Source organism: Sarcophilus harrisii, chromosome 1 (genome assembly GCF_902635505.1).
Source record: "Sarcophilus harrisii chromosome 1, mSarHar1.11, whole genome shotgun sequence".
In the NCBI taxonomy this organism is placed as follows: domain Eukaryota; kingdom Metazoa; phylum Chordata; class Mammalia; order Dasyuromorphia; family Dasyuridae; genus Sarcophilus; species Sarcophilus harrisii.
The window spans coordinates 303060402-303086320 of NC_045426.1; the positions used below are offsets into that span (position 1 = coordinate 303060402).

Consider the following 25919-nt stretch of genomic DNA (forward strand, 5'->3'; position numbering starts at 1 on the left):
AACAGTTTACACAAGTTTCTTTGGATTTCACATTTTCATTGTTTTGTATAATTATATGTTCATACACACATATATATGGTATAATTTTTATATGTAGAGAGAATATAGCATATAATTTTTCTATATGAAATTATGAAAAATTAATATATCCTCCTCCCACCAAAATACGCACATACACACAAACACACACATTCATAATATACTGTTACTTTCATGAAGGAATAGGCCTTGTATCCAACTTGGGATCTGTACATACCTATACCTACCTTTATTTTTTTTAATCAACCTGGCAAATAAATAAATATTATAATAAAATAAATAAATATTATAAATAAATAAATAAATAAATATTGTGCTAAATAGTGGAGATACAAAAAAAAACTGAAATAGTTCTCTGTCTGCTTAGGTGCCAGTGGAGGATACACATATAAGGGATTAAAATATTTAAAAAATTATATTTCAGGGGAAGACACTGGGATTGTAAACCAAAGGGCAACAAACGGTTTCACTTTCTAGTAGCAAAGGTAGTGTTTATTTCACTACTGTAATAAATACTGTAGTAAAAAGGAGTGGAGAAACAATGGTCATGCTTGTTAAACCCTAGCTATCTGGTGAATGACACAATATGTACACTTTAAGGTTCTTATCCCTACTTTACATTTTTTTTTCATTTTGCTTACCGGTTTTCATTTAATAGAGCCACCAAAATAGACACACCCTGTTTAATCTCTTGCCCTGGCTATTATAATAGCTTGCTAACTGCCCCTCCCCCAGAAAATCCTCCCTCTTGCTATTAGATATCCAAGTCCATGCAGCTTTTCTTTTCAAAACTCTTGGGGTGGTCCTCTGTTTTCTCCTAAGATCTTCTTTTCTGACTCTCATTTAAAGTCCTGGCTTTCAAATACTTTTTTCACACTCGTTTGACATTAGACCCTTTCGTTTACTCTACTCTCCAGTCAAACTAACACACTGGGCAAGCTGGAATTTGAAGACACCACCTTCCTTGGCACAGGCCAACCTCCATGCCCTCCTTTCCCTTCCTCTTTTTTGCCTTTGGGCATCCTAGCTCCTCTTCCCCCTCCCCCTCCCCCCCACCAAATTCTGGTCAGGAGCCACCCCCTACAGACTAGGAATCACTTTCTATTTACTCTGTACACACACACACACACACTGTATCCTCTACTTGTTTCTCCTCCGGAACCTTGTAAATTTCTCTAGGCCATAAGCTGTCTCTTTTTTATTTCTTGTTGCCTTTGTATCGTACCGGCTGGTACCAGTGCGCCTAGGCTTTTTTAGAGGTTGGCTCAATCGATCCACGAACAGATACTGAGCTCCCCATCCGTGCCAGGACGAAAGGACGGCCGTTGTTACAGCTGGGAGAGCGGGACTAGTGCGCGGAAGACCGTGAGGGCCACCCACAGCCCTTCCGATCCGGAACCGTAACCCTTTTCCCACCGCCCCGCTCCGGGGTCTCCGGCAGCTGGCTTTGCAAGCCTCGGGGCGCTCGTTCCACACTGTTTTGTGTTACGGGTTATTTGTATACACGGTTCCTTTCCTTCCCCCCTCTGGCTCCCTCTGCGCGAGCACGGGCCTTAAGCCGTGGCTGGAGACAGGGGAGAGGGAGGGGGTCAAGGGCCAGGTTTCCTTTCCCGGCCTGGCCCTTCTCCGTCAGGCCGCCGTACGATGGCGTACGTGCGGCCAGAGACCACAACATGGCGGCAGTGCCCCTCCAGGGCCTAGTTCCCTCGGTTGCCGTCGTCGTGCTTTCAGCCAATGAGGAGGCGTCTCGGTTGGCGGGAAGCGGCCTCCTACCGCCAGGGGGCGTCTTGGCAGGGAAGCCAAAGGAGAGGAGTCGTAGTCGCCGCCGCTACCGCCGCCGCTGCTGGGGTGGGAACCTCTAGAGAAGACACCTCAGCGCCCCGCAGCGCTACGCCCGATCCCCCGCGGTCTCCGTCTCCTGCTCCATCCCCGGACCGGCTCGCTCGGACGCAGCAGGTACTCCACCTCGGCCGTGGCTCCTGGGATAAGGGGGGAGCGAAGCGGCCGGGGACGGCCTATGCCCTTTCCCAGGGACCCCTCTTTCTACGAGGACCTCCGCCCCCACCACGCCTTTTAGGCCGGGGCCGCGTCTCCGGTACTCCGCTAGGCTACGGTCCCGCCCTCCCTCCCCCAACCCGGCCGCTCCCCGGCTCCGCTGGCGCGCGCCCGCTGGTAGCTGTTTACCGCCGCCCCTTCCCCCCCTCGGACCCTTTCCCCGCCCCAGTCCCGAGCTGCGGTGGGCACGCGAGCGCAGGAGGAGGTGGGAGCCGGGAGCCGGCGACCCGTGGCTTGGGTTCTTATTTATTCCATGCCAGCGACGGTCCAGGCGGGGGACGGGGGGATTACAAAGAAAGAGACGCCTCGGGCCCTGCTCCTTAAGCAGCTTTTGAGATTGAGTGTATGTGTGTGTGTGTGTGTGTGTGGGGGCGTTCTGGGGGGCGACTTGTGCTTACCTCTGAGTGTCTCCCGGGAAAGTGTGTGACTGGCGAGGTGTAAAGGAGAAGGGGCTGTGAGAATTGGGAGGAGCCAAAAATAAAGTTTAAGTCAAGTTAACCCACATTTATCAAGCACCTACAGTGTGCCTGGCACTGCTAAGCGTTTGGAGATACAAAGAAAGTAGGGAAAGCACGGCCCCTGTTCTTAGGGACCCCGCTGTTGGGGTGGGGACGGGGAAGGAGATGGGGACTGGCTGCAGGCTGAGAGGAGTAACACGAGGATCTAATTTGTAAAAGAGAGAGAGGATAAAGATATTGGACCCTTTTTAGCGGATCTTGAAGGGCCTTGAGGAGAGGGATGTAGTCCAGTTGCATCTTGAAGGAAGGGAGAGGGGACTGTGATCTGGGCAGGAGGATTATCTGCTTGATATAAAGGACTGCAAAAGGAAGGGGTTAAAGTCGGGACTATTGCAGGGAGATGAGTTGAGAAGTAATCAACAAGCGTTTATTAATCGTTCTCTTTGTGCCTGATGTTGGGAAAGAGACAAAAATGAAAATCGGCTCTTAAAGTTAATGTTCTGTGGGGATAGAAGGACCACAATTTGTACATTGATAAGTATCAAATGCACACGGAACAAATGGAAGGTAGCACTAGAGGCTTCATATGTACATTAAATATGTGACTTATGCGTATTCGTTACACATTCATTTCTGTGTTCCCCTCCTACTAATGTGGCATACACACAAAACCAAGGGATTCTAAGAAGTGCAAGTTCGGTGGAATAATAAATGATGCATGGAAGTGGAAAGGAAGGGGATAGATGGAGAAATAATTGTCTGGAATATTCAGTAGGACTGAGAACTCTCTTGCATATTAAGGGTGAGGACTCTCCTCAGCTTCCTCTTGAGCCAGGAGAACCTGTTTTTGAATTTGGATTAATCCACATCAATACTTCCCCTTTCCTCTCTTCCCTCTTCACTTTTGATTTAAGAAGTCATTTGCAACCGACAAAACATGACGAGTTTATGCACTTTCTAGCTGGAAGGGGACTTACAGAGTCATCATTTATCTCAAGCCCCTCCTTTTACATAGGAAGAGAAAAAAACTGAGGCCTAAAGAAGTAAAGGTATTTGTCTAGTGTCACACAAGTGACTGAGATGTGATTTGAACTCATTTTCTCTGACTCCACAACTAGGGTCTCATAATACCAGACTGAAAAGTGTTTAGAGCTGCACATTCACAAGGGGAGAGGTAGGAAGGGAAAAGAGTAAAGGGTTGGGGTCCTAGAAAGGTTAAGGTGCTGTCTAGACAAAAGTGACCTTCTTGTAGATTTTGAGGCCTTTTAACACTGATTTATCTTTAATTGTGATAATCATACTTGTTAAACTTAAAAATTTTAGGACTTGTTCCTTTAGGGCTTTTTTAAATTGTTTTTTATTAGCTTTGATCCTACTTGACTAATCTGACTATATTGGTTTCCAGAAGGTGTGCTGGAGTTTGTTTACTATTTGTTTTGTGTCACCTTTCTGATTTTTCATTTAGGATTCACCTTTCTAGAGCTAGTGGCTACTGCCCTTACTTGTTTGAGGCTTTTTATGTTTTACATGTTGTGACAACTATAGTTTTCCTGACCTGCATTCAGTTATAGACAATTAGTCCTATATTTTGGAAGGGCCACTCAAAGGAAATATCAAAAGTTGTTACATCTAGTGAAATTACTAGATGTGAAATTGAAGATGGGTTCTAAAGAGATCTTGATATTAGCTTAGTGACTTTGGGCAAATTGACCTTTTAAATGTACAGTTTACTTATTTTTCAAATTTCTATTTATTTTGTCATGAAGAACACATAGTATTTATAAAGAAACATACATATATAACTTAACTGTTATTAAATAACAAAGCCTGCTATGATTAATGTTAAGACTAGCCTTGAATAGTCTGATAAGTAATTGAGGTTCTAAATCCTCTCCCTAGTTAAAGACTTTCAGCTTGTAGATTGATAGATGATCTGAATATGGTTTCCCAACTTGATCCCTTTCACTTAGGCATTTCTATTTTTGTCTGAAAACAGGAAAGATAGGTATTAAGTCAAATTTTGTAAATTAGGTTAAAAAACCCTATTTTACTAAAATTTTAAAAATAAAATATCATTCTTGACTTTCCATTTTGATCTGTTTTATGAACAAAAATATGTTTTAAGACAAGATATTACAAAATAGCAAAAATCGGACAAAACAGCAAGTTGTCCAGTTTGGTTATTTTTTTTCCTATATGGAATGTTGGGACAATTTCTTTTGGGTGGTTTTGGATTTCATTGAGGAAGTATAAAAGTATTCTCTATGTCATAAAATCTTTCTAAGAATGGTCTGTGTCTAAATCAAGGATATAGTGGAAAAGGTACTGAATTTGGAGTCAACACATTGATTCAAATACTTGTCCAAGGTCATATAACTAGTGAGTGGCAAAGACAAGTCACAGCCTCTCGGGCCTCAGTTTTTTCATTGGCAAAATGAGGTATCCATCTATCTGTGTCTGCAGTTCATTCTTAAGGATGAAGTTCTTAATACAGGGTATTAAATATTTTAATCTGCTGAAAAGGTCAAATTGAATGGATTTTATACAGCTGAATTTTTTCTTTATGAAAAGAGAATAAGATATTTGTTTTTTTAAAACTTGTCCACTTATTTTTGAAGTCCTTCCAGAAAGAAAATTGTTTTATGCTTTAGTCTAGAAAAATCAAACAGGCCAGGAAATGAGTGATCACATTTCTACCCTCTTTTATTCATATTGATAGCTGTAGGCTTAGTTCAAAGTTCTCAGAAGTGACTCATATTTATTCTCATAATACCTTTCATTATTAAAAAAAAAAAAGAAAGAAAAAGATTGCAAAACAAATTTTGTGTTCATACAAGAAAGATGGAAAATTATGTAGTCCTTTGTTTCCTGTATCGAAAAATAACTTTTTTTAGTTGTGGTTTTTTTTTTTAAATCCTGGATGTAATTGAGTTTCCATGTTTTGAGAAATGAAAATGAAATCTAACTTAAGGTATTATATAGTATTTTTGTCAATGATTTAAAAATCATTATATCTATAACATTTTTGAATCTTTATGATGGCATGATTATTGGATAGAGATCAAGTCACCTTTGAAGCATTCTTGCTGTGTTCCTCAGCAAATCACTTAACTTGTCCTTAGGTTGCTGATCTGCATTGATAGAAAGAATTTGCATTTTGGGGAGTTTCCTATACCAATGAAGTCATAGGTTTAAGCCCCAGTCCTTAGTGCTTATAAATCACTTTTTCTGAACAGTCTTACTCAAAAGAAAGGGGTGAGAAGGGAAGAAAGGAAACCACACTCAATATCTGTTTAGTATCTTTAATTGTGGCAAACCAAAACGTTTCTGTGTGATGTCATTGTATTTCTACAATACCTGCTTTGTAGTTTCATTTTTTTTTTTTTCTTTTAAAGGTTACATTATATCCCCAAAATACTTTGAAAGTGTTACTAAACTTGCCTTGAGTTGCAAGGCTTAGTGCTGCAAACTATTGATTTTTTTTTTTTTTTTGCATTTTCTTAATGCTTTATTTTAAAAATATACAACTTGAGACTTGAGTATAGAAAAATGTTTATAAAGAAGTAAAACTATGATGATTGTTGGAGGGGATGCGGGAAAACTGGGACATTGATGCATTGTTGGTGGAGTTGTGAACGAATCCAACCATTCTGGAGAGTAGTTTGGAACTATGCTCAAAAAGTTATCAAACTGTGCATACCCTTTGATCAAGCAGTGTTACTACTGGGATTATATCCCAAAGAGATTATAAAGAAGGGAAAGGGACCTGTATGTGCACGAATGTTTGTGGCAGCCCTTTTGTAGTGGCTAAAACTGAAACTGAATGGATGTCCATCAGTTGGAGAATGGCTGAATAAATTGTGATATATGAATATTATGGAATATTACTGTTCTGTAAGAAATGACCAACAGGATAATTTCAGAAAGGCCTGGAGAGACTTACACGAACTGAACCTGAGTGAAATGAGCAGGACCAGGAGATCATTATATACTTCAACAACAATACTATATGATGACCAGTTCTGATGGACCTGGCCATCCTCAGCAACGAGATCAACCAAATCATTTCCAATGGAGCAGTAATGAACTGAACCAGCTATGCCCAGAAAAAGAACTCTGGGAGATGACTAAAACCATTACATTGAATTCCCAATCCCTATATTTATGCACACCTGCATTTTTGATTTCCTTCACAAGCTAATTGTACAATATTTCAGAGTCTGATTCTTTTGTACAGCAAAATAACGTTTTGTCATGTATACTTATTGTGTATCTAATTTATATTTTAATATATTTAACATCTACTGGTCATCCTGCCATCTAGGGAGGGGTGGGGGTAAGAGGTGAAAAATTGGAACAAGAGGTTTGGCAATTGTTAATGCTGTAAAGTTACCCATGCATATATCCTGTAAATAAAAGGCTATTAAATTAAAAAAAAAAAAAAAAAGAATTTCTACACTAAAAAAAAAAAAGAAGTAAAACTACATTAAGCTTCATTTTTTTTTCTCACTTGGAGCTAATAAGTACTTTTTTTTTGATCAAGTAGTAGATTAAATTTCATATTGTCCCCAAACCTTACATTGACAGTGTAGTAGTGCTCATTGTACTGTTACCTTCTTAGTAAGACTTTTTTATATTTTGGTGTTTCTTCATTAAATATCCCTGGATAGAATCTAGAATCAGAGGGAGTCAGGCTTTTATATTGACTCTTGCTATGCAGATTATGTGGTGGAAAGATCATTGATTTGGAGCCTGAGGACCTTCCTTCAAATTTTTTAATTGTTAATTAATGTATGACCTTGGGCAGGTCACTTAATTTCTCTGAGATTCAGTTGCTTCATTTGTAAAGTGAAAAGTAAGTTAGATGAGCTTTTAAATCCTTTTAATCTATAATGCTATTGCCTATAGTGAATGGTGTTTGTTGCTTTTAGGGTGATAGTCCAATTCTTTAGTCTGAAAGTTAAGTCCCTTTATAATTTAACAGTGGCTTACTTTCTCAGACTTCACTTATCACCACCATCCTACCTGAACTTTTCATACAACCAAGTTTGTCTAGCTACTTTTGCTTGATGTATTTCACTTTTATCTTTCCACCTTTGTTCCTTCGTCTGACAGTTCTCTTTAGCTTATTGAAATTGGCTATCCTTTGAGGCTCAGCTCAGCTGTCGCCTTGTTGAAGGTGATCCTGATTAGCCCAAGTCAGAAATGATGTTATTGTTAGAAATACTTAAATTATTGCTAATTCTTCATATAGGTGACTCTGTTTGACATTTAATTGCTCCTGTTGGGGCTGGATGAAATTCATTATAGCAAAACTTTAGTGTTTTTCCATTGTTTACTGATTCATGTACAAACTTATAATTATTGCCTTCAAACTGTCCTACTATAGGTTTGATCCCAATACCTGTTAATTCTCTTCATACCATGAGTGGGGTTAAGAGGTGGGAAGTCTAGGACTTAATTTTTAGGTTTCTCAGCCTTTGCACAAGCTATTCCATGCATAAAATATTCTGCCCTTTGCCTTCCCTTCAACTCACAGGAAAGTTTTTCTGATCAACCCTGCTATGCTTATCTGACTATTATTTTCTCCCTGAAATTGCCCTCTCTAATGCCTGTAAGTACTATACTAATAAATTGCTGACTTAGAGCTGGATCAAACCTCTACAGTTATTTAATCAAACTTTCTTTATTTAAAAACAATAACAAAAAACAGCTCCAAAACAAAACCTGACATGGAGATGTGGGGAGACAGATATATGAGCTTCTGAAGCAAAGTGAAATAAGCAGAACAAGGAAGCAATATATATGACTCCAGCAATGTAAGGGGAAACAACAACACAAATTCAAAATGAAGATTGTTAGTGTAATGACCAAACTTGACAATGAAGAAAAGTGAAGTGTAAATGTCTCTTCCCTTCTTTGCAAAATTGAGGGACTGCAGATTGTACACAGAATACATATACTGTTGGAATTAATTGACATCAGTTTTGCTAAATTTTTTTTCCCCTCCCTCCATTGGTGGGGGAATATGTTCAGAAATGAAGATGGTATAAAAACAAGATTTCAATTTTTTTTAATGGACAAAAAAAAAAGGTCTGCAGAAGTGACTTTCCTAAGCTCATACAAGAAGTCAGAGCTGGAATTTGAATCCAAGTCTTTTGATCATACATGTACACATTCCATTCTATTATGCTTCTTTTTAAAGTATTTTTGATTATTTTTATTCAGTAGTATCCTGTATCTCTATTTTTCTCCCCATTTCTCTCTCTTCTAGACATCCGTACCACATGATGGGTAATAGGGGAAGAATATGATCCATCCCATGTGATGGAGAATGATATTTTTGAGAAAGGAAAAAAAGTCAGCGCAACCAATGATACATTGAAAAAATACAAAACCATATACAAAAAAAATACAAAACACTGGATCTTCCACCTCCACCAAGTGTTAAATTGAGAGTGTTCTCTCATACCTCTTCATTTGAGTCCTACTTAATCTTTATAATCTGTTACATTCACTTTTGTCTTCTTGGCAAGTTGTTTTTTTTTTCCTTTTACGTTGTTGTAATTACTGTGTATATTGTTTTCTTGGATCTGCTTATTTCATTCTTCATCACTTCACATAAATCTTTCCATGTTTCTCTGTATTCATCACACATCATTTCTTACAGCACAGTAATGTTCCATTACATTTATGTACCACAATTTATTTAGCCAGGACCCAATTGATGAGCATTTACTTATTTTCAGTTCTTAGGTACAAAAAGTGTTGCTTATAAACATTTTGAAGTATATAGAGGGCATTTTTTTTCTCTTATTAATGGCTTCCTGGGTACATAATGAAAATGAGACCTTTTATTCAAAGAGTAGAGATATTTTAGCCACTTTATTTGCATAATTCCAAATCAACTTTCCAAAATGGTTGGGCCACTTCACAGTTCCATCACATAGGAAGTCAGAGCTGGAATTTGAACCAAATTTTCTTGACTCTACATGCAGATGTCATTCCTTTTACTATATTGATATTTGATTATGTTCAATTGTAAAGGAGGTATTTTTGTCTCTTTTAATATGTGCTTCCAGTACTTACTGCATTTTTTGTATCGTGTAGGTTCATTAAATACTTGCATGACTGACATAAAAAGTGATAATTCTGTAAAAAATATAATTCATAATATAAAAATTCTCTAAATGATTCAAATGTTCTTAATTAGCAATAATAAGTAATGCCTATTGGAAGTTGGAATTTTCAAAAATGCTTTTTTCTTAAAAAAAAAAAAACTGGGGATCTCATTAGTTCTTCCAATTTCTTCTCTAGTCACCTAAGGTATGATTAAACTTTGGATTATCTAAAAAAAGAGGTAGAATTTCCAGATTTGGTAGAACATTTTCTGTGAAAACCCCAAATTGGCTTACGATTAAATTACTTGCTTTATTTTGTGAGAGTTCATTTTTAGGTTTTTCATATTTGCTTTGGCAATGAACTGATTTCTCAGTGTTTGGAGAATAGTTTATGATTTAAGGAGATGTAAGAGTTATTTTAAATTTAGACAATATTATCTCTTCTCTCAAATGACTACCACTATTCCTCCTTACATGTTGCCTTTTTGCTGCTAATGAAGTTAGTTCCTAAATAAATAACATTTATTGACAGTTGTTTTACATAGCAGACACTCTTGACTCTAATAAGCCCCTTCACAAAGTCCTTTCTTTGAGAAAAAAGATGATTATTAACTGAGAAGAGGAATACATCTTTAATGTTAGCAATTAGGATTAATACTGATTAATATTTGACCAGTATTTCATATTTACCATCTTTTCATATTGGCTGAGTCTTTCTTTCTCTAACCTGCAAAAAAAAAAAACAAAAAACTATTCCTTTTCCTCACTGGATGTTGTGCTTCTCCCATATAATACATTGGTTGTTGATATTTAAGTGTTTCTATTGATTTCTTTTTTCCCCCCCATATTGTTTCACTCACATATTGTTTATTTGACTGTGCTTTCTTCTCTTGCATTATTTCATATAAGCCTTCCCATGTTTCTCTGAATTAGTCTGTTCTTTAAATGTGATAGTAGTATAATACATTGATATTGTACAATTGGTGTCCTATTAAAGATCTTTCTTTAAACTTTTTTCTACATCATTAAATCATGTTAGATCAATTCAACAAATGTTTATTAAGTACCTACTTTTTACAGAATTTTGAGATTAGGGAGAACATTAGGACATGCCAAGATTAAATGTTTCAAAATGCTGCCATGTAGATCATAATCAAGTAGGGAAATACTCATGTTATAATTAAGTGCTGTATGGTCCTTTGGATGGACTATATCCCTGAAATGATCCCTTTGAAAGAAGAAAAATACATAAATAAAAATAAAAGAATAACATTGTACATCGATTGCACTCTGGTTTTATATGAGTCAAATTTTAGGGAAGTTCCGTCTGTATTCATATCAGTACAATAAATGTGTTATAACCCAGAATGTAGCTTAAGTGTAGACTCTGTGATATTTTTAGAAAACACTGTAGTATCTTTGTAGTATACAAAACATTGTAGTATCCTTGAATGTTGGCTGTGGCATAATAGGAAAATGTATCTAGAGTTCTACCTCAAAAAGACAGGATCTTACTTCTCTAACTCTTTCAATAGGAATTGCCTTCCCCACCTTCAAGGCAATGGGAATTCAGACTCCCTTCTGCTTTAGTTTACTGATAGTGATTTCTGTGCTTTAGGGCAGTAGTTCTTAAACTTTTTGTTCTCAGTAGCTTTATACTATTAAAATTATTAAGAATCCAAAGAGGTTTTTGTCTATATGGGTTATAGTTATAAGTGTTTGCTATTTTAAAAATAAAAACTGATTTTGGATCTATAGATTTTCTGAAAGGATTTTAGGATTTTGTGGACTTTTTTTTTTTTTTTAAATAATAGTTTTTGTTTTTCAAAATACATGCAAAGAGAGTTTTCAACATTTACCCTTGCAAAACCTTGTGTTCCATATTTTTCCCCCTTCTTCCTCTTTTCCTTCCTCCCTTGATAGCAAGTAATCCAATATAGATTAAACATGTGCAATTCTTCTAAACACATTTCCACATTTATCATGCTGCACAAGATAAATCAGATCAAAAAGAGAAAAAAAAGGAGAAAAAAAACACGCAAACGACAACAATAAAAAAGGTAAAATACTATGTTGTGATCCACATTCAGTCCCCATAGTCCTCTCTCTGGATACAGGTTTTCTTATCTGAAAATTGAGAGTGTTAGACTAGATCAACATTTTCCATATTCTCCATAGAAGGATGTAGTTTTTGTAAAATAATAATATTTCTATTGAATTTTAAAGTTTAGAAATTCTTTAAATTATCTTATTCAGTTCTTACAAATAGCTCTGTGAGGCAGGTACTATTCTTATCTTTATTTCATACATAAGAAAACTCCAGCTGAGAGTTTGTCTGAAGCCACATAACTAATAAGTTTATAAGGTACAGGATTAGAAGTCGGATCATGTTGATTCCAAACCCAGGACTCAACCATAACAACTGGCTGCTTCCCAAAGAGGTGTATTACAATAGACGAGCACAAACACAAAACCATAATTTGTTTTTGTTATCTGAGTTGCTTCACAGAATATATGTGTTCATATAGGAGACACAGAATTTGTGAAAGACATGATGCAGAAGAACAGGGCAAACAAGAGACTCTCTCTGATTCAGTTAAAGGTTGTCAGAACCTACTCAGCAAAATTATATTTAACACCTGCTTGAACCTTATGGCTTAAACCACTTTGCTCTTACTTTACCAAGATCCTCTCCCTTTGCCTTTAATAACTGCCTACAGATGTACCATGATTTTCTAGATTGCATATCTAAGAGCAATCAAATTAAAAGAAGACTGTCCTAATTAGATTCTATGAAGACTTTTTTTTAAAATTTAAAATACATTTTTTTAATTATAGCTTTTTATTTACAAAATCATATAGTATTGCTGTTGAAGTATATAATGATCTCCTGGTTCTATTCATTTCACTCAGCATCAGTTCATGTTAAGTCTCTCCAGGCCTTTTCTGAAATCATCCTGTTGGTCATTTTTTACAGAACAATAATGTTCCATAACATTAATATATCACAGTTTATTCAGCCGTTCTCCAATTGATGGGCATTTACTCAGTTTCCAGTTTCTGGCCACTACAAAGAGGGCTGCCACAAACATTTTTGCACATACAGGTCCCTTTCCTTTCTTTAAGATGTGTTTGGGATATAAGCCCAGTAGTAGCACTGCTGGATCAAAGGGCATGCACAGTTTGATAACTTTTTGGGCATAATTACAAATTGTTCTCCAGAATGGCTGGATGTATTCACAATTCCACCAACAATATATCAGTTTCCCAGTTTTCTCACATCCCCTCCAACATTCCACAATATCTTTCCCTGTCATTCTAGTCAATCTGACAGGTGTGTAGTGGTATCTCAGAGTTGTCTTAATTTGCATTTCTCTGATTAATAATGACTTGGAGCATCTTTTCATATGGCTAGAAATAGTTCTATGAAGACTTTTTATGAATTAAGTAAATGACTTTGGAAGGTTCCTCCTAGAGGTTTGGTAGGGATTTTTGCCCTGCTGATCATTTCTTATAGAATAGTAACATTCCATAACATTCATATACCATAATTTTAACTTATTCAGCCATTCTCCAGCTGATGAGTATCCACTCAGTTTCTGGACCATATTTTGAGGACCACTGTCTTAGAGCAGGAAGAACTGAAGCAGAATTGGGACAAAGGTGGAGAATGTGTAGAGAGACATGACAATGAGTCATTAAGATGAAGGAACTGTACCTATGACTAGTATAACTGTCTAGGGACATAATTCAGTTCCCGTATTGACCTTGAAGTTTCATTATTTCTTGTCTTTAAGCCCTATTCCCTACTTTTGGTTAGGGTATTTTTTTTTAAGAATAATTTTATTTGTAGTAATTTCTCCCTACTCCCTTCTCCCTGAAGCTATTGTCCTTAATTACCTACAATCAGTAATGCCTATAGGAAGTTGGAATTTTCAAAGATGCTTTTTTCTTTTTAAAAAAAATTATAGAGATCTCATTAGTTCTCCTAATTTCTTCTCTAGTCACTTGAGGTATGATTTTATTTCCCCTAAAAAACTTTTGGATTATCTAAAAAAGAGGTAGAATATGCAGATTTGGTTGAACATCTCTCATCTGACATTCTTTTAGATTTTTTTTAAAAATTTTTAACATTGTTTCTAAATTAAATTGTAAGATATCTCCCTTCCTCCTCTCCCTCACCCACTGAGAAGGCAAGCAAAATGAAATCAATTAATTTTACATGTGAAATCATACAAAACATTTCCATATTAGCTATATTTTTAAAAAGAAAAATAGAGAAAACTATACTTCAATTTGCACTCAGAACATTTCTTATTTTGGGGGAGAGTGAGTTCTCTATCTCACTCTAGAAGAATAGTGAAGAGTAACAGGTTTGATCCCAGTGTTATGTTATGAAAGTTTTAACCCGATACATTTTTCTGACCTTCAATGCTTTACCCTTAAGACAGTGTGGTAATTCTCCCTCACCTGCCTTTTCTTCTGCCATATTAGTGCTAATTTAGTATGACCTCCAATTGACTTTAACTCTTCTGAAATACAAAACTCCTACATTCAAGTGACCCACCATCCTAACCTCCTCCATTAATAGGAAATTACAGGTATGTACTATCACATCAACATCCATCAGATTGCATTTAAAGGTTATTGGTGTTTTAAGTACAAGATTATTAAGTTAAATGTTGGAATTTCTTTTTTAAAAAGATTTGTATTGATACCTTTTTTATATTGCCTAGATTCTCTTATGTCCCTTCTCTCCCCACTGAGAGAGGAATTTTTTTTTTTTTTTAAAGGAGAATAGGTAAAACAAATCAGATCAATACATTCTGAGGTTTTACTTTATACCTCTCAGATTAGTTAAGATGACAGGAAAAGATGATAAATGTTGGAGGGAATGTGAAAAATTTTATTCTATGTAATTTCATATTTTATGTAATGCTTTATACTTATGTAATGCATAGTATTGGGGGATCAGGGAGTATTGGTACTTTTAATGCAGTTTTCTCTTGTGAACAATTTTTTATGTTCAAGATATGAGAGACATGACTAGATAACAGTTGATTTGAAAGAGCATCTGGGGATTAGCAGACTATATTCTTAATGAGTCAGGTGTGACAGGTGTGACAAATTAAGGCACTCTATGCATTAAAAGAGAAACAGTTTCCAGTACTAATTTAGAGAATTGAATTCAGCATCATGGTTTTTTTTTTTTTTTTTTTAATTTGGGTGATTTTCTTTTTAAAAAGTTCATCTTTGCAAAATCCTGTGTTCCATACTTTTCTCCTTCCCCCTTCCCTAGACAGCAAGTAATCCAATATAGGTTAAACATTTCCACATTTATCATGCTGCAGAAGAAAAATCAGATCAAAAAGGAAAAAAAAAAGACACACACACACACACAACAAGCAAGCAAGCAAACAACAAAAAAGGTGAAAATTGTTGTAATCCATAGTCAGTCCCTAAATGTCCTCTCTCTGGATGCAGATGGCATTTTCCATCCTAAGTCTATTGAAATTGCCTTCAATCATCTCATTGTTGAAAAAAACCAAGTTCATTACAATTGATCAACACATAATCTTGTTGCTGCACTGCTCTCTTCACTCAGTATCAGTTCATGTAAGTCTTTCTAGGCTTTTTTGACATCAGCCTGTTCATAATTTCTTATAGAACAGAAATATTCCATTGCTACCATATGTTATGGGCCAGAACTCTGAACAAAGGATTCTTACAAGGTACTAAGTCAATGGAATTGATAGAGACAATCGTTATCTAATTTAGCATAGTTCAGTATGATTGACTTAATCCTACTAGGAGATGTTATGGGCCAGAACTTGAAACAAGGTACTAAGTGGAATCGAGGAGACAGTGGTTAAATCTAGTTTAGCATTGATTTAATCCTACAACAAATAATGGTTTCCTAGTGATATAATGATTGATGAATACTCAGTGTGGAACATATAAGCTAGAAGCTCTCGGGGCCAGGAGAGACAAGTGCACTAGAAGCTCTAGAGAGCCCATCAGCAGAAGTCGGGAGTTGGGGAATGGTCAGAAGCAAACAGCAACATGGGCAGCTGTTTCCCTTCACCTGAAGTGAATTTCCTCTCATTTAGGAAACAACAGAAACCTCTCTAGGTCCATGGACAGCTAGCAGTAATTGTTTTCTCTGCATACTTAGTGGGGAATTGTTTGGCTGTCAAAAATCTCCTTTTCTGTATAACCCTCATGATCATGTAAAACATGAAAAACCCATTTGAAGTCAGAATTAGATCTTTGCAAAGTAAGCAAGGGGCCTAGGATAGGGGTCTGTGGATCCCTAGAATCTATCCCCACCTTCCATAAACATACAGTGTAAAGGGTTCTAGGCAGATTAGTTTAGCTTTCAGGATCTTAAAAAAAAAATCCTTAGCTTGATCAGGATATGCTAAGATTGTCTCTCTCAGTGAACAAAAGGGAAAATGGGAGTGGCCCCAAATACTTGGGCAAAGTAGGCCTTCAGACAAAGAAACTAGCCCCAGAAAGCAAAAGAGTTAAAGATTTTATAGTAGCAACCAAAGAATTCTCCAGGGCTGGCATGCAAATCAAAATATCATCTGTATACTTTTACTGTATCTCATCTTCCACTGGTCACTTGCTTTGATTACAGAAACTTGCTATAAGAGAAAAAATCAGTGACATCATTTAAATAGTATCAAAACTGCTCCTTCAGGCTTGACCTGAGAGCACATACAAGAAAAAACATCCTTAACTCAGTTTTACTTCAGGAAATTCCAAATTTTAACAATTCTGTCTTAAGCTAGACTCAGGAATAATCAGGTGGGTTCTCATTCAAAGAACACCACTGGGAAATTGAGTCAGAAGGATCCTACATTTAGCAGAGGTCAAGATCAACCTTCTAATTTGTTCCCAGATACTAACTTCCACCTGTAACAATATGCTTGTGGCATATTCCTTTCAGATGGTGGATCACTGGCTTGACGATAAGACAGTTATACCTGAATTTAAAACTCCAAATAAATATCAGCTGCAGCCCCCAAGAGATTTTTTTTTTTTTTTATCTCCAATAACATTTCTCATTAATCAAAGCTTCAGGTGAATCAGTAAGAAATTTATAGCTTATTTTTTATAACTTAAGTAGATGGTTCAATAGTAGTTCAACATTGCACAAATCATTTTGCTTTTAAAATGCCCAATATATAGAAAAATTCTAAATTGCATATTGTCCATAACAGAAACATGTTCAAAGGCAAAAACTATTATTCTCAGAGTCCCTTTAAATAGTGGCTGCAACTTTAAGATGACTCTATATAATCAATTAAAACTCATATAGAATATCTTAATTTCACATGAAAGAACCTTATTGGAATTAACAATTTCTTCATTCTTTAAAAAAATGTTAAATCAACTTCTTCAACTGAGGAGTCCCTATAAACTTTTTGGAACTAGCCCTATTAACTTATCAAATCAGGTTCAAATTCTGCTCTAGGCTTTTGTTATCATATCCCTTAAATAAGGAGACCATTTTGCACTTCGATAAACATTAAATAATTTGCTGCAGACAGATGGACACCTTAGTAGAAATAAAGCACTTTTAGAAAACTTGTGGTTCCAACAAACCTCTTAGAGCAACTATAAACTTGAAAGAGAAAAATAAAACATTCAGTTACTACCACCATGTAAGTCTAGGCTGTTCCTTTAAACAATATAAGCAATCAGTGTTTCAACCAGCAAGGGGGAGAGGAGCAAAGAGTTGCAGTTTGTTAAAAAAGCAGTTGTACCACATCTAGTGGGGGGAGGGGGAAATTAGATTGTCACTTGACAATCTAACCTGACAAGGTCCTCTTACCCTTCCTCCATTCTACGTGACATTTCTCCCAACTCCACCATGCTTCCTGACCCCCACTTCTCATCGCTAACTTTTTTAGGGTACCAGGTCTCCCAGGATCCAGCCTGCCAGTCAGACATGCCCCAACCTTATAGGGTGTCTTCTTTCCCCTGGCAAAATGGCACGTTCCACTAGGACTTGGGCCTTTCTGTCCACCCTAATTCTTTCCCCCCTCTTTGCAACACACCACACTGTTCCTCCTTTTTCTCTCTCACACCATCTCTCCCCCTGTAACTCATCCCATCTCTCTTTCCTCCCAATTCCAACATACTCTCTCCCTTTCTCTAACATGCTCCCAAACTAGATACCCTTCTAACTAATACTCCATTTAAACTATTAATTGCTTTTGCAAATCAATCTCATCACTTGTCTTTAGATCACCTTTTTTTTTTTTTTTTTTTTTAACTTTAAACTTTGATTCACAACTAAATAACTTTGGACCAAATTTCTAAAACTTAAAATTGAATTTGGGGGATACAAACATGACCTCCCCTAAGATAAGCTACTGGAACTTTGTTTTAATAACCTATATTTTAACTTAAAACCAAATAAAATACAGTTCTAAATTTCCAATTGAAAACTGCTTTTATTATCATATCTCAAATAACAAATTTCCCTGAACTAATTGAACATCATTTCTTTCTCTTTTGGATCCACGTGTCCCTGCTATAGTCAGGGAATGGGTTAAAGGAGAAGAAAGAGACTCTTTATGTACTTCTCTATGTACTATCCTCCTCCAGGAGGCCCCAATTTAATTGAATTGCTTTGGAATCTTGAAATGATCAATTGCCAAATTCCCCAATGATTACTCTCAAAGGCCTTTTCCTGCAGTTCCAACTTTGAGTTGGAGTCTACAGGAAAGTCAGGCCTTTTTCTTTTTAACAAATTCTAGCTCACAGAACAGACATGACAAGGACACAAACCCAGGCAAAAATTACATGGAAGAGGATCATTCTTTCCCCACACACAACAGAAATATCCAATCAAGTACACTTTTTTTTCCCCCTCTGAAGATTTGAGTTGAACTGCCTCCTCTCTACAGAGCATCCAATCTCACAGCCTGATTTCTTGTAATACACAAAGTCAACCCCTTCGTGACTTGGCAGACCTTTCCAAGGGCCTATGCTGCCTAAGGACAGCCCAAGGACATTAACAGACACTGCCCCCGTGGATTATGCATGCATAAGCATACCTAGCTTACTCTTACTCAGGCTTCCTCATCTTTGGAGGTTTGTGTGTTTCTGTTTGTATCTGAGTGTCTTTCTTAGGCCCATTCTTCACAGAGAGGGAGGCTGAGAGTCTGATCTCAAGGACTGCCAGAGAAAACCCAACCTGGCATCTATCTTGAATCAGGATCCCAGCCATCTCCACAGATCCCAGATGAGCCCCCATAAACTGTGTGGGACAGGTGCTAGACCTCCTTTCCCAAATTAACTAATCAGAAACATCTTCAGGTACAAAGGGAAAACATTTATTTAGTCCTTGCAGGGAGAGGCCCAGACACACAGCTGGGAATCATCCCAGCTTCCACTGTGTGCTGGTGGAACTTGACCAGCTTTTGGCTTATTGGGATTTAAATAGTTTAAGACTGGAGATTTTTCACTGGATTGACTAAAAGGCTGTAATCATCCTTGACCAATGGTCACCAATGTTCTTTGCTTCCTGTGGGTCACATCACTTCCTGTAATTTCCTGTGGGTCTGACTTTTAGAGACCATGTGACTTCCTGTAATCTAGGTCCAAGACCTGATCTTCTGGTTCTAGGAATAGGAATCATGTGACTTCGTCTCAACTGAGAAAACTTCATCCAGTCAGTCCCATTCAAAATGAAGCTGGAATCATAAATAGCTGCTTGTGTGGCTTCATCAAGAATAGCTCATGCCAGACTTCATTCACATTTATTCTTTTGACATAGTTGATTCATCAGGGAAACACTAGTTTTATTTATTTATTTTCTTATTTATTCTTATTTATCTAGTACAGTTTAGATGTATCTGGAACTAAATGAATGGTTGAATTCTTAGGTATGTTATTTTTGGTTCTGTCGTCTTGAAAAATTTCCATTTGAGTGGCTCAGTTATTTGTGCTTGACTTCTTTTTTTGGGGGGGAGGGGGAGACTAACATTGTTTATCAATAAAAGGCATACTTGGCATATTTCTCAAGTTTGCAAATGACACAAAGTTAGGAGAGATAGTGAACACTGGATGAGATCCAAAAAGTTCTTGACAATCTCATTGGGTTCAATCTAATAAAATTGAAATTTACTAAGGATCAGTGTACGATCTTTGATTTAAAAAAAAAAAAAATCAGTTTTGCTAGTATGATCTGGGAGAAAGATGTTTAAAATTTTCAAATTAAGTTTTATTGAAACCTTTAAAAATAACACTTTCATTTTCAAATATGTTCCTCTTCCTTCACCTATGAAGGAGTCTTCCTTTGCAACAGAGACTTTTTAAAATAAAAAGCAGAATAACAAAATGAACCAGTGCAGTTAGACATATCTAATATCACAGACCAATATTCCACATGTGTCCCACTTCTTCAAGGGAAATAGGGAAGTGTCCTTTTTTTAAAAATACTTCTTGGGGTTAAGGTTATTTAGTATAGGAAGTACAGTTTCATGTTTTTGATTGTTGTTTATACTTAAATCATTGCATGTTTACATTTCCTGGGTCTGCTTATTTTACTGGCTTATCTATTCCACCTCATCACCTTATAGATGAAAAAATTAAGACTGAGAGCTGAGGTGATTTGCTTATAATCACATTGGTAGTAAGTAGCAGAACTAGGATTTCCACCTACATCGTTTGACTTTCATATCAGTGTTGTTCCCACTGTACCATGATGTCTCCATGTTTCTTTGAATTTCTCATATTTGTATATGGTCCCTTATAGAATAATATTATTCCATAGTATCCCTGTACCAAAACTTCTTCATTTGTTATTCAAGCAGTACTTTTTTTTTAAATTACCACAGAAATATTGCTCAAAATATTTTGGTACTTAAAAGGCCTCTTCCCCTTTTATTCTTTAACTTCATTGCCATATTCTCAGTAGTGGAATCTTTTGTCAGAAGTTACAAGTATTTCGGTCACTTAGTCAATAACCATTATTCTGAGACATGGGGAATACAAATATAAGGTAAAAAACAATTTTTCCTTCAAGTAGCTTACATTATAATGAGGAAGAAAACATATATAAAAGGAAGTTGAAAAGGTGAAAGGGAAGTTATTGGGGCAGGGACATGGTCAAAAGTCAGGATATTCCAGAGTAAAGCTTTTGGAAAAAATGAAGATAAGAACATAATGAATTAGGCACTTAATTGTTTTAACAATGGTTGTTTCACATGTGAAGACCCATATGAATTGATGCAGAGTGGATGAGCAGATTAGTAAATGCAGTAATAGCGATATTCTAACAATCTAACAAAACTATAAATGTGAAAGACTGAGCTACATTGATCAATACAGTGATCCAAAACAATTCCAAAGGACTTATGATGAAAAATGCTGTCTACTTTAAGCAAGAGAACTAATGAATTCTTAAGTGCAAATTGAAGTACAGTTATCCCTGCAACTTTCTTCATCTTGTTTTCAATATATCATGGGTCAACATAAGAAATTAAATGGGAATTTCTGGGGAGTTTTTCAGAAGCTGCATTCAAAAGTCAGCAGGCAACACAGAGTTTAGAAACTCAAAAATGCATGAAATATATGTATAGTATTGAATAATATTGAACCAAATTTTACAATAAAGTACAATTCCCTCCATCACCATCCCCATTCTTTTGCTCCCTCTTCTTCCTAATTTTTTTTTTTAAACATAGCTAATGTGGAAGTATGTTTTGTATAATTTCACATGTATAATTAATATATTGCTTGTCTTCTCAAAGGATGAGGAGAAGGTTAGAGGAAGAAAGAGAATTTGGAATTCAATAAAAAAGAATGCTAAAAACAAATATATATATATAATATATATATATATATATATATATTATTTTTTTTGTGGGGGGGAAGTATTTTCAGGAAGAATTGTCCAATTAGAGAAAAGGGCTATAGGTGTAGAGGCATCTTTCTTAATACTCGGGCATAGTTGTATAATCACTTTTTTAAAAAGCATGATTTCATATTGTTTTCCAAAATCATTAGTGTGTTAGCATGTTTTTTCTCCACAATCTTTCCATCCATGACCATTTTCATTTTTTTTTTTTTTTTTTTTTTTGGTCACCTTTGCTAATTTGCTGTCTGTGAGATGAAATGACTTATTTTAATTTGTGTTCATCTTACTAATGATTTGCAATCATCTTTCATGTAATCATTAGCAATTGGCAATTCATCTTCTGAGAACTTTGTTCAAATTCCTTGACCACTTATCTGTTTGGAACTGACTATAGCTAATTTGTAGTACATTAAGCAGCCTTGGAGGACAGTTTATTTGAAAGGCAAGAATCTTATCTTATTTGCTGCCATAAAATGATGAAATCCTTTTCTTTCATTTCTTGACTTTACTTCAGTCAATCAACAAACATTTATCATTTATCTACTGTATGCCAGGTACTGAGTATAAGAAATACAAGACTGAATATACAAAATGAAGCAGTTCTTGTTCTTAGGAAGCTTACAGTTGAGTCAAGTGAAACAACATGTAAAAAATATGAGTTCATTTACTAAATAGATACTAGATAAGAGGGGTGGAGGAGACACTAGCACTCATGTATATTAGTATTCTGGGCTTTTGCTAATCAAGATTAGCAATTCATAATAAACCTTTCAATATTTTTCTGAATTTTATGCATTATTTCTTACAGAATAATTCTATTTCATTACATTCATATACTGTAAATTTTTTTTAGCTATCCCTCAGTCATTAGATAGACGCATAAATTGTTTCCTGTTTTTTTGCTATGAAAAATAGTACTGTTAGAAATATTTTGCCACACTTTGGATTTGTCTGACATTCACCTCCTTGTTGTATAAACCCAATAATGGGATCATTGACTCAATTTAGGAACTCTTATTTGTTTAATTCCAGCTTGTTTTCTAGGATGGTTAAACTGGTTCATAATCCTGCTGGTAGTAAATTAGTATTCTTGAATGAAGGGATGAGAAAGTATTTATTAAAACACTTTATTAAGGCACTGTACTAAGCATTAGAGATATAGATAAAAACACATAAGATAATCTGTCTTCAGGTAGCTTACATTCTAACAGGAAAGAACAAAACAAAGTTGTGGTCAATTGGGTACACGATTCTGGTTTTGCTAATTTCACTTTCTATCATTTCATATAGTAGGTTTTTCTGTATTTCGTAGTATTTGTTTCCCTTAAATTTTGAGTTGAAACTTGTCACTTTAACTTATTTTTGGTTTTAATACTTTATCCCATAATTTGATTCTGGATAGTTAAATTTATTAATTAAACCCTGATGACCTATGTGATTATATGTATTCATTTTCATTGCAGAGGGTGAATCTAGAAATTGGATGTGCAGGATAACATGTCCAATGTTTCTGAGGACAGAAGAAACAGGCAACAGGATATTAAGAAAGGACTGCAGTTTATACAGTAAGATTTTAAGACTCAACATTATTTTGAAAGGCAACATATGATACATGTTATAATTATAGTGCTTCCAATAACATACACTTATATTTCTTCATAAGAAGTAAAGGTAGGAGCAGCTAGATGGCGCAGTGGATAGAGCACCCCTGAAGTCAGGACTCCCTGAGTTCAAATCTGGCCTCAGACACTTAACATTTCCTAGCTGTGTGACCCTGGGCAAGTTACTTAACCCCAATTGCCTCAGCCAAAAAAAAAAAAAAAACTGATTAAGAAGTAAAGGTAAAATCTGGTTTTATTCGGTGATTTCATATTAAAAATGGTTAGTGACTGACATTTGTAATTTTCTTTTCCTTTTCATCTCTCAGTATTATGGAAAATCATATAAGGCCTTAAAGATCAATTATCATTTAACCCCACCATTTTACAAATAATGAAACTAAAGCCCAGAGAACATTAAATAGCTTCCCTAAGGTTGTACCAGGTAGTAAGTAGCAGAGCAGGATTTGAACTCAGTTCCTCTGATTCCTTAATACATTTTTCTGTACATTTTATAGTCACTTTATGACTTTAGTGTCCATTTTTATGAGCCTCCTAACACTTTGGCTTTATTGTTCCTAAATTCTAGTTATATCTTTCTTTGTTCTACTTTAGTAGAGAATTACTAAAAAAGCTTTGTGTTAGACCTTATTTGTTATCTCTTGGTTTTCCATCCCCTCAAAATTTCTGAATGCTGAAATTCATTAGTCTTAGTCATAGTCTTCTAGTCTACTTTTTCTGTGTTGTGACTGCTACTGAACCGCCTCATCATCTTCATCATGATCACAAAATATTTAACTTTTCTCTATTTTCTGGATCATCATCCCTATTCTGGTTTTACTTGTTTTCTTACTAAGTTGATTCAATTGTCAGACTTCAAAAGACAAAAGTTGCTTCAGTTCATTAGTCCTTTAATGCTTTTCCATGTCTTTGTTGCTAATCCCCACATCTGGATAACCTTCACCATTAGTCTTATCCAGTCCTGCTAACTTCTGGAGAAAGTTACAATACTCTGCTATCTTCACTTATTACAGATTTATGTTTTCCAACTTTAGTGGGTCTCTTATTGGGTGTCAGAGCAGTATTTTTTGCCCTATTTATTGCATTCTCTACAACTACTGTTCCAAACCCCTAACTCCAACCTTGATAATCTTCCTGCCTCTCTGCCCTCTTTTGCTAGGTTATCTTTTCCCCCCACTCCTTAAGTGGAGGCACCTTCCAAAACTCTCTCCTTGATGTTTTCTTCTCTATACTTTCCTTTGGCAATTTCATCTCTTTTCAAAGCATCAATAATTGCTCCATGCAGATGACTCAGTTCTGTATATAGTTCCACCCCTTTCCTGGTCTCCAAGTGTACATTTCAAATTGTTCTATGACCCTCTCTAAATTGAACACACCTTTTTCTCATATCTTCTCTTATTCTTACTTCACTATTTTTGCTAATGGTTCTTCAGTTCTTCTAGTCAGGCACCCAAAGTCAGAACTTTGAAGTGATCTTTGATTTCTCCTTCACTGTTATCTTCCATATCTACTCAGTTGCCAAGGCCTGTTAAATCTTTCATGGTGTCATTTGCATCCATCCCCTCCTGGTTTCATCCTTGCTATTAGCACCTTAATTTAGGTGCTCATTACTTTTTGCTCTAGTCTCCCTTCTTCAGTCCTTTTTAAATTTTACAACTGGAGTAATTTTCCAAAAAGTCAGCTCTGATTATATTGTCTGTTTGAAATAATTCATTGGCTTCTCTAGCACTGTTTCATAGATTTGTGAAATCTTAGCATTAGAAGGGATATCAGATGTCTTTAGGTCCATCTTTTTGCCAAGATATGAATCCCTTTTAGTGTCTGTCTTAAATGGACATATGCCTCTGGTTTAGTTACTTTGTTGGTGAAAACTCATTATGTCACAAGGGAGAGAGGGAAGAGAATAAGCCTTGACATAGCACCTACTAAGTTGTTTTTTTTTTTTTTTTTTAAACAAATACCTCATTTCAGAAGGTGCCCTATTTCATTTTTTTTTAAAATTGTGGGAAGTTCTATTATTATGCTCAAATTTGCCTTCCTGTAATTTCTGTTCATTGATCCTAGTTCTGTTCTCCAGTAGCACATTTAAATATCTTATTTGTAAATGCTTCATAAATATCCAATTTGTTCCTCAAAACAGTCTTGGGAGTTAACTGCTATTATTTTCTCCATTTTATAGTTGAGGATACTGAAGCAGAGGTAAAGTGGGTTTGTGCAGGGTCACATAGCTAGTAAGTTATCTGAAGCTGGATTGACCGAGGGTCTTGAACTCAGTCCTTCCTGACTCTAGGCTCTCCGCTCTATCTACGGTACCACCTAATGTTTTCAATATAAATGCCTTTGTTATAAGTTTTAACTATTTAGTTTGGAATTAAAGACTCTCTGTGTTCTGGATTCCATCCTATATTTCCAGACTTGTTTCACATTATATTTCATATATGCAATTCTCTAGACAAAATGGATTATTAGCCATTGCCCAAACTTGTCTTGCCCTCTCCTATTTTTCTGTGTTTGCTTACATTATCTGTCACCTAGTATTCTAACTTATGTCATATTTTATTTATGTATATGAAACTTATCCATCTGAATTGCAAAGAACTTGAGGACAAGAAGTATATCTTTTTTATTAAAATATCTTGCATGTGGTAGATGCTCAACATCTTGAATTGGGTTTGTACATTTATTCTACTTTTAGACATCATTTTTCTTTCCATTATTTAGTTTCTGTAATTTTGTGTCAGTTTTA

At 35.9% G+C, this 25919-nt stretch overlaps 1 protein-coding gene across 1 annotated transcript in view; it reads left to right on the forward strand.

Annotated features, from left to right (window-relative positions):
- The first annotated feature begins 846 nt into the window (after positions 1–846).
- Positions 847–25919, forward strand: part of ZC3H7A (zinc finger CCCH-type containing 7A) — a 60942-nt gene continuing 35869 nt past the window's right edge. Inside the window, exons 1-2 of the mRNA XM_003761691.4 lie at positions 847–1995; positions 23018–23119. Coding sequence (XP_003761739.1) covers positions 23052–23119 — 68 coding nt within the window. The 5' untranslated portion in view covers positions 847–1995; positions 23018–23051. The remainder of the gene's footprint in view (positions 1996–23017; positions 23120–25919) is intronic.